The following is a 9,819-nucleotide window of genomic DNA, read 5'->3' on the forward strand; positions in this document are numbered from 1 at the left end:
ATCATAAATTATACATATTCATCATAGACGTATTATCGTTTTCAAAATATTGTATGAATCTATTTAATTTTATATATTTTAATTAACAGTTACATAAAATAAATAGATTATATATTTTAATAATTTATATTTTAAAAATTTAATAATTTTATAAAATAATTATATTCTATTAATTTACAATATAATATTTAAAAATATGTAAATATTATTATAAATATATATTTTATTTTTAATTATTTATTTATATAAATATATTCAAATAGTGAATACATTGAAATCATCTGAAATACAATTATAAATTATTTAAAAATATTCTAGTATAATTTAATCAGATCATATATATATAAAATTAAAAAAATTTAAAATATTTTATAATATAATTATTTAGAAACTAAATATAACTAAATTCTTACATTATAATAATAAAACATAATCTAAATTAAAATATTAATCACAAGAGTGTAATGAAAAATTAATAATTTTATAATTAAAGACAATAATATATAGTTATTAATTAAAACACAAAGATTAAAATTGTTTATTTTTAAATAATAAAATTGAAGTATAATTTATAATAAAGGTCGAGAGAGATTTTGTGACATAACCCCATTTTCTGCGGTTGATATTGAAAATCAAAATTTATTAGAAAGGAATATAACCATCTTTCTTTTTGTAGTTAGAATTTAATTAATTAATTATTTAAATTTTTATTGTAATTTATTTATTATAGAAATGATAGGCATTATATTAGAATTTCATATCTCCAATATAAAAATTTAAGAAAGCCACAAAGTCAAAATGCAATAAACAAATAGAAGAAAAAGAGCAGAAAGAATGGTTGAGTGAAAAATGCAAAAGCAATGGCAGTGGAGATATTAGAGCAAAAAGAAAGGGCAAAAACAAAACTTGGAATATCAAAAGCAGCATTTATAAACCAAACTGTAAACTTTTTCTCTAATTCATTCAACATGGAAGGAAAGATTTTCCTTTTTCATCTCCATGCATATCCCATGTCCTAAAAAAGGCTGCTATATCTCTGACTACCACCACCTATCTTCTCCCTCCAACCCAAAAGGTCAAAAAAAGCCCACTTCCCCTTCTCTCTCCATCTCTATCTCTTTCATGGTCATAACCCATAACCTCACTTCTGAAACACTCATCTTCTGCTAGCAAGCAAACCCATCTTCTCTCTGCCAAACCCATCAAGAAAAAAGAGAAAAGAATTGTTTAATGTCCATTTCTAATACTTTGTTTATGTGGGTTTTCATGGTTTCAGTAAGTAGGTAGAGAGATAAGGAGGATTCTTGATTTGGGTTGTTCTAAAGAGGATGATAGATCTGAAAGAAATGGGAAGCAAATGGAGGAAAGCAAAATTGGCACTTGGTCTCAACATGTGTCTTTATGTTCCTCAAACTCATGAGCAAGATTCATCTCCTTCTCCTTCCAGATTCTCGGACACCGTTTCCCTCTCTCCTACTTCTGCTCTTCGCCGTGGCTCCACTACTCCCACCCCTTCATCTTCTGGGCTCCGCTTGCCCAAATCCAGTACCAAATCCTCTAAGGTATGTCCGTATGTATATACTTATGCTATTTTTACAGGGTATACATATTTCTTGTATTTGCTTTGAGTTTGTTGTTAAGAAAATTCTTGCGATCTATTTCGGACGCGGATTAAAGTTATAATTATATAAGATTTATATATTTAATAAATAAATTTTATTATGTATTTTATATTTTAAATTTATAATAAATTAAATTTAAAAAAAAATTATTGTGATTAGTAGTTTCATTTCTAATGTTATTAAGATTTCTTCTCATTAATTAAGAAATTATTTAACATCTTGTTAATAAAAATGTGATAATAATTTAACTTAACTTGGTGGAGTGATTAATATATAATTTTTAATATAAATTTATGTTTAAGTTATTATCACTTTAATTTTTTATTAAAAAATTTAATAATTTTATAAATTAAATGTATTTAATATAAATTTAAATTAATATAAAAATTTATATAAAATTAATTAATATATATATAAAATAATATATAAATTTATATATAAATATTTAATTTTTTTAATGATAAAATAAAATATTATTAAAATTATAATAATTTTAATAAAATTTTATTTTTATATAATGTAATAGTTAATAAATTTATTTTCATCTAATATTGAGTGTATTTGACTTTTTTTTAAATAAAGTTAAATTTTAATTTGATCTCTTTAATATTTTTCAACCAATTAGGCATTTGAGTCTTTAAAATTATAATTTTATTTCAAATAAATACTAAATTACACGTCACTCACATGAATATCAACAGATGTTAAATCTTTAACTTGCCGTTAATGGATCCCACCAAAAACGATCTTTCCCTTTTCCTTCTCTCTCTTCCCGTTAGTCTGTCGCCTGTCGTCTCCGGCCATTTTTCTTTCTCGCTTGCAAGGCATTGAAACTTCAATCTTCTCTCCAATATCTCACCCTGCAGTTCACTAAACCCAGGGCTTCCATCAACGACTCATAAGCAGAACTCTAAGGAAATCTGAGTTTGCCTTATTTGAACCAGGAACTTGTGTTGCATGGAAGATTAAACCGGCTTGTTAGGTCATGTAATTGACCATCTCAACATCGTTGAGAAGAAAAAATTGAAAGGACCAAGCCCGCTCAAATGAATTGAAGATGCTCGAGATTGGTCTTACAATGAAAAAATTGAAGTTAAAAGAGGTGATTGGTCGCTGGGTTTCTGTCTAATGTACTATTAACATAGACTTAGTAGCTGACAATTCTAATTATATGCATCAATCTACAACCTCCATGATTTTACTTCCGAATCATATAGCAATAGCACAATGATCTGCAGGTGAATTACCTGGGTGCATCACTGCCCCTTAACGCAAGCATTGGCGGGGATTTTTCCCTCCCTGCTGCAAATGTGCTCTTTCAATCCATCAATCTCGTATTCTTGTACACATAGATCTTGAGAGAAAAGTATCTCCCGTAGCCTCGCTGAGGCCAGGAGAGAGATCCGCCGTCGGTTACATGGACAAGGCTATGCGATTGAAGTGTGAGGTGGTGAGGAAGAAGGTGGCGACGGTTAGGACGATGGCGCCGACCTGGTTGGTGAAAAAAATGTGTAATTTGGGTTTCTGGTAATTTCAGTTGAACATGCATTTTATGAAAATTAATTAGGATAATCTATGGTCGTTTTTTGAGTTAGTCATAACTTATCCGTTAACTGACTCAGCAAATGATTAATTAACAACGTTTAAATCAGAGCAAAATTAAATTAAAATGGAATTTAAAGGGCTTAATTAATTAAAAAAAAATCATTGAAGAATTATATCATTTTGTATGATATGTAATATGTGTTACTGTTAATGCCAGTTCATATCACTGCCTGGTGCCTAACTTTTTGTTTTTAGCATCTTTCTCAATTCTCACTCTTGTTTCAATGTACTTATAAGAGTGGGGTATGGTGGGTGTGTGAATGATTCCTGTATATATGTGAAGATGGGGCATTGGTTGTCATGTTGTTTTCAACTCTCTCTCCATAAGGCAGAGGTTCCTTTGTGGGGGAAGTTAAAAGTGGGCTAGTCCCTTTAAGGACCATTTTTTCACTTTGGCTTATTAGAAAAGTATTACACTACCACTCTCTAGTGGTGGTGTTGTGCTTCCTCTTCATTTGCCTTGATGGGAAAGTGCTTGTCTGGTCAGCACCTACTTTACTATTCGACACATACCCACACCCACACAAACATACGCCCATCCTTCTCTCTCTCTCTCTCTCTCTGCTTTTGATGGTAATTTAGAAAAGCCTGTAGACCAGTTGATTGGGATCTTTCTTGCAATAAGATTCAAGAAAGAAAAAGTTAGGGAATTAAAGAACTGAAAAATAAAAATAGGGACAAAATTCTGGAGCAAACCCATTATTTTCCCTTCTTTTGATGAGCTTTATACGTTTATATATATTTTAATTTGTTTTTGGATTATTATCTTTAAAGCTTCATCATTAGTTTGTTACTTTGTTTTAGGGTTGGGCTGGTCAATTATTCTTTTCCTGTGAAAAGTCTCCTCCTTGATTGTTGATAATTTGCCATTATTTCCTTTGCAATCTTTGACTGACTAAAATTTTATTAACAAAATTATGGAGCAAGCCCATTATGGTCCCTACTTTTGATGATTTTCTTTCATATTTCTTTTTGTTAAATTTAAAATATCATTATTAATGGCTCTTTGATTATTCTCTAGAAAGGTATTCTCTTTAGTGGCGTTATGTGCTTTGCAAAGCTTTTACTGCTTAATTTTGATTTCTTATTTGATTGATCAATTGGTTTAATGGTATGTACCATGTTTTTGGAAAATTAGCTGCCTATACAAGCAGATATAATCATGCCCTAACTCTTTCTTGATGCCTATACACATCAGTTTATTGTTTCCTGGATAACAAATAACTGTGGTTTCATTGGAACATGAGCAATCATCGAACCGTCTAGATTTTCAAGCTAACTGAGGTGTAGTAGGAGGATGTATAAATATAATTATTGATGCTCTTTCTTATGACTCATGAATTGATACTTTTGATTGAGTCTAACTTGATGCCTCAGATCAAGTGGTTCATTGCTTTCTTAGTATTAAAAATGTAATTTCTTTTCAACTAGTGTTAGACCTTGAGGAATGCAATCCTGTGGCAACACTAATAGCATCCAAATGTCTAGACCTTTTGAGGTGCTTTTACGTGTCAATAATCTCAATTGTTAATGAAATTGTTTACTTTCTGCACTTCTGAAAATTTGTGGATATACCGCAAGTATGCAAAGAAAGTGTCAACTGGCACATTCAAGGTTCTTGGAATTCAATATTTTTTGTCTTGAGTTTCATTTGAATCAATTTTGCCTATTGCTTATTCTAGCCTATGATAGTCCTCTTTGTCATTTATTTTCTCATAGCTTATATTTTGACTGGGAGCATTTTAGGATTAATGTTTCAAATGGCAAATGCATCCCTTGTGGACTCTGAGAACTTGATTGAAACTCTCTCTCAATGGTTTGGAATGCATGTCTCTAGTTGATAAGACTGCTTGCTTGGCTCAAATATGGTATCTATCTTTGTGCTGACACTTTCAAAAAAGCAATCTTTCATTCTCACCAGCTTGACCTTTTTAAATTGCAGAGTACATGTGCAATATGCCTGACAGCCATGAAAGCAGGACAGGGCCATGCCATTTTTACTGCAGAATGCTCGCACTCTTTTCACTTCCATTGTATTACCTCTAATGTAAAACATGGGAACCAGATTTGTCCAGTTTGCAGAGCAAAGTGGAAAGAAATCCCCTTCCAAAACCCGGCTTCTGATATTTCCCACGGAAGGCAAAGAATTAATGCGGTAGGTTGGCCCCGGGATGATACCTGGATGACTGTTCTAAGACGGCTACCTCCTGCTCGGCTTGATACAAACCGGCATATCCCATCACTTTATCATGCCCAAGAACCACCTATCTTTGATGATGATGAAACCTTAGACCAGCAACATGTGATTGCTGAGAGAGACGTGTCTATTATAGATGGTGTAGGTGATCCCAATTCTGTGGGAACAATAGAGATCAAAACATATCCAGAAGTTTCAGCTGTTTCAAGATCAGCCTCTCATGATAATTTCACTGTACTAATACATCTTCAGGCTCCCGTTACAAGTGGAAGGCATAGTGGCAGCAGTAATAATGCTGAATTGCCACAAATGTCTCAAAATTCTCGTGCTTCAGTTGATCTTGTTACAGTGCTTGATGTTAGTGGTAGCATGGCAGGAACAAAGCTTGCTTTGCTAAAACGAGCTATGGGGTTTGTGATTCAGAATCTTGGCCCCTCTGACCGACTTTCTGTCATTGCCTTCTCATCCACAGCCCGTCGCCTTTTTCCTCTTCGTCGCATGACTGAGGCTGGAAGGCAGGAGGCATTACAGGCTGTTAATTCTCTGATCTCTAATGGTGGGACAAACATTGCAGAAGGCCTAAGAAAAAGTGCCAAGGTGATAGTAGATCGGAAGTGGAAGAATTCAGTTGCCAGTATCATTCTATTATCTGATGGACAGGATACATATACTGTCACCAGTCCTAATGGAACGCATCCTAGAGCTGATTACAAGTCACTTCTCCCAATATCAATTCATCAGAATCGTGGCACAGGTTGTCAGATTCCCGTGCATTCATTTGGGTTTGGCACAGACCATGATGCTGCCTCAATGCATTCAATTTCTGAGATATCTGGGGGCACATTTTCATTCATAGAAGCTGAGGGTGTTATTCAGGATGCATTTGCACAGTGCATTGGAGGGCTCCTGAGTGTGGTAGTGCAGGAGCTACAGGTCAAAGTCGAGTGTGTTCACCGGAATTTGCATATTGGTTCTATAAAGGCAGGTAGTTATCGAACCAGTATCACGGGCAATGCAAGAATGGGTACTGTCGATGTTGGAGACCTATATGCGGAAGAAGAAAGAGATTTTCTAGTGACAATTAATATTCCAGTTGATAGGTCGATTGATCAGATGCCACTGCTGAAGGTCGGATGTGTATACAGAGAACCAATTACAAAAGATGCGGTGACTTTGGAGGGAGCTAGTCAAGTCTGGATACAAAGGCCTGAAATAATCGGAGCACAAGTAGTGTCAATGGAAGTAGATAGGCAGCGAAGTAGGATTCATGCAGCAGAGGCAATGGCTGAAGCTAGAGTTGCTGCTGAAAATGGTGATCTAGCTCGTGCAGTCTCTGTCTTGGAGAGCTGTTACAAGTCGTTGTCGGAAACTGCATCTGCACAGACTGGTGACAGATTATGTGTTGCATTATGTGCTGAGTTGAAGGAAATGCAAGAAAGGATGGCAAACCGTCAGGTATACGAGACATCTGGAAGGGCTTATGTCCTATCAGGTTTGAGCTCACACTCATGGCAGAGAGCAACTGCACGAGGTGATTCCACTGATAGTACAAGCCTTGTGCAAGCTTACCAAACTCCATCCATGGTTGATATGGTAACTCGGTCTCAGACTATGTTGTTAGGGAACCCATCATCTCATCGAAAACTCCGGCAAGCTCTGTCATTCCCAGCTGCTAGACCACAACCAAGGTAACTGGCAGCATTATCTTTGAAAGTTCTCCTCACCCTACATTCATCTATTCTATATCCAAGAACCTTTTTGTCTGCTTAATTTTTGTTTTTTTTCATTTTTTTTACTCTTTTGTTGTTTGGAAATCGGGCTATATTGGAAGAGAGGGATTTGGTTTTAAAAACTGTGGGGTATATTTCCTTGTTGTACTTATGTAAATGAATAAGAAATTGGGGGGGGGGGGGGAAGATGGGGGAGAGATAGCTGAGATGAGTTTAAGAGAAAGAATGGTAAAACGAAAAGGTGGGGTTAGGGTTTTACATAGTCCAATTATGGGTGGATGTACATAAGGAAAATTGGTGTTTTTTTTCTTTTCCTAAGAGGAAATGGGGTATAGCCATGTAACTGTGGGGATACTTGAGTGAATTCTTCTCTTCAATATATGATATGAAATATCTGCTCTTGATTCTTTTCAATAGCTTGCACTATTATGTCATATTCCAGAGTTTACTCAACTGGTTAAAAGATGAAAGAAATACTGCATATTGGCACCAATCTTTTCTTTAAAATATGAAGCTTAAAAATCATTCATAAATTCCATCTTACTCATAAGATTGAGTCAAGATCCAAAACATTTAACAATATAAACTTTATATGAATCCTATTAAACCTGGATCCATACATTTCAAGCATAGAAACAAGGTAATGAGCAGGAATGGAGCGTCTCAAAAAAACCATGAGGCATCCATTTGCACCATTTAGAGAAAGACAATTTACTTGGGATAGGCATAAGGTCCCTAGCCATAGTATGGGGGCACCTGTGGATAATAATGGGTCATGGCATAGCCTGGGAGATAATACTAGTAGCCATTTCCACTCAGGATTGGTCAAATTCTGGTTTCCTCTGTGAGTTCTGCATATTTTCCAGCTCTTGCAATCTTCCTCAGAAATTTGTTTGGATTCACTCTACTTGTAATATATGCCATATCTTCTTCAGCATCTATACTGTAACCAACCACTAAACAAAAACATGGAGAAAAATGAAATCATACATCAATCCACTGACTCTGTGAGTGGATATAATATCTCAATCCAAGAAAATTTATCCAAGAAATTGCAATAGATTTTCCTCAATACTTTGTTGATTGTCCTATACCATCCTGGGTGCCCACTTTCCAATGGCAAGTCTGTAAATTCAGGGATGAAATAAGGAAAAAAATTTCTGATCTAATTTAAAACTTAAATTAATGTAGTAAATAAAAATAAATTTAAAAATTGATCAAACTTAAGGATAAATATTTTATTAACTTGTAAAAAAAATGAAAATTTCTTAAATAAACTCAGCTTATCAGTTATTCATAAACTTGATCAGTCAATCAATTCATTTTATTTCAATCTCCAAGTAGATATTTTATTTAAATTTATTTTTATATAAAATTAAATTTATAATAATTACATTTAAATTAATATAATAAATATATTAATTTTATATAAATTTTATTTAATATAAGAGTTGTGAAGTTGATTTTATAATATCTCCTCTACAGTAACAAAGATTGAGCTAATTAAAAACATCTAATTCTTTTCCTTTTGGTTGGTGTGAGAAACCCCACACAATTAACCACAATCATCACCAAGATTAGCTTTTCTCTATCTAAATCCATAAATTATGCAACAAAAGCAGATAATAATTGAACATGAGGGCCTTACAAGATCATAAATCAAAAGCACAAATCATAACAAGCATTGCCCTTCTCAAATTAGTGTCATTTCATTATTTTGGAGGTAAATAAATGTTTCCACATAATTTATAATTTTTTGAATTAATAATAAATGTTGGTACAGTGATATAATTCACTGTACTTCTATAAGAGAAATTAGGTTTAATTTATGAATTTTGAAGAAATTAATTTTTTTTATAAATTATAAAATGAATATAAAGGATATCATAATAATTAAAAAAATAAAAAAAAATTGATAAATTAAATACTAAATTTAAAATTATTCATCTACTTATAAACAATATGATTAAGGCAATTATTTATTTACTTAGTACTTAATTTCAATTCTATACTTATCAGAGATTTTTTTTTGAAAATCTTATTGGAGATATTTAATTTAACACATTTTTAGCTTTTTTTTAATTATTCAAAAGTTTTAATTTAATATTAATTTAAGATAAAATAAAAAATTTAACTCCTAGTTAAATTAAGAAATAAAAAAATTTTTAAAAATTTAAAAATTAAAATTTTTAAGTTTTATATAAATTGAAAAATTAAGAAATTTAATCTAAAAATTTAATTTTTAAGCTAAATTAAATTTAAATTAAAATTTTAAGATTAATTTGAACAAGTTGATTAACTAAATTAAAATTTTCAATAAGTATAAGGATGAGATTAGAAAATAGACATTATTTATTATTTTAATGTTAAAGTTTTAGATTATTATACAAAAGAATAATAATTTTTTTTTCTTTTTTTTTCATAAAATAAAAAAGCGAAAGCCTCTAATAAAAAAGTGCAGTCTCAAGAAAAATGAAAAAAAAAAAGTGAAAGGGTGTCTGATCTGAGTCCTTGAGTAACGAAACTAGCACATAACTCGAAAATTGACAGTCGGACGGAATCCAACGGCTCTTAATTGACCATCATTAAGAACCAACGGCTATAGTCTTAACTGTCCCCATCTTCCCCATTCTACAGCCACGTGACACAACAACTCGCAGCAGAA

The 9,819-nt window shown here is 32.3% G+C and overlaps 1 protein-coding gene across 4 annotated transcripts; it reads left to right on the forward strand.

The window, feature by feature from the left end:
* The first annotated feature begins 956 nt into the window (after positions 1–956).
* On the forward strand, positions 957–7,568 carry LOC110642335 (E3 ubiquitin-protein ligase WAV3). 4 transcript variants are annotated; one of them, XM_021794332.2, is made up of 2 exons: positions 957–1,562; positions 5,170–7,568. In XM_021794332.2, exons 1-2 carry the CDS (start codon positions 1,329–1,331, stop codon positions 7,114–7,116), a joined length of 2,181 nt encoding a protein of 726 aa, XP_021650024.2. In that variant the 5' UTR covers positions 957–1,328; the 3' UTR covers positions 7,117–7,568. The 4 variants fall into 4 exon arrangements, with proteins under 4 accessions (XP_021650024.2, XP_021650025.2, XP_021650027.2 ...); XM_021794333.2 differs by lacking the exon at positions 957–1,562 and adding an exon at positions 2,252–2,724; XM_021794335.2 differs by lacking the exon at positions 957–1,562 and adding an exon at positions 3,131–3,149.
* The last annotated feature ends 2,251 nt before the right edge of the window (positions 7,569–9,819 follow it).

The sequence above is a fragment of the Hevea brasiliensis genome, chromosome 6 (assembly GCF_030052815.1).
Source record: "Hevea brasiliensis isolate MT/VB/25A 57/8 chromosome 6, ASM3005281v1, whole genome shotgun sequence".
Classification (NCBI taxonomy): Eukaryota; Viridiplantae; Streptophyta; class Magnoliopsida; order Malpighiales; family Euphorbiaceae; genus Hevea; species Hevea brasiliensis.

What these genes read in the sequence shown, in the direction of transcription:
- LOC110642335 (XM_021794332.2), top strand. Translation starts at nt 1,329, where the DNA reads ATGATAGATCTGAAAGAAATGGGAAGCAAATGGAGGAAAGCAAAATTG. An exon ending in CCAGTACCAAATCCTCTAAG is followed by an intron (nt 1,563 to 5,169) that starts GTATGTCCGTAT and finishes TTTAAATTGCAG; the next exon opens with AGTACATGTGCAATATGCCT.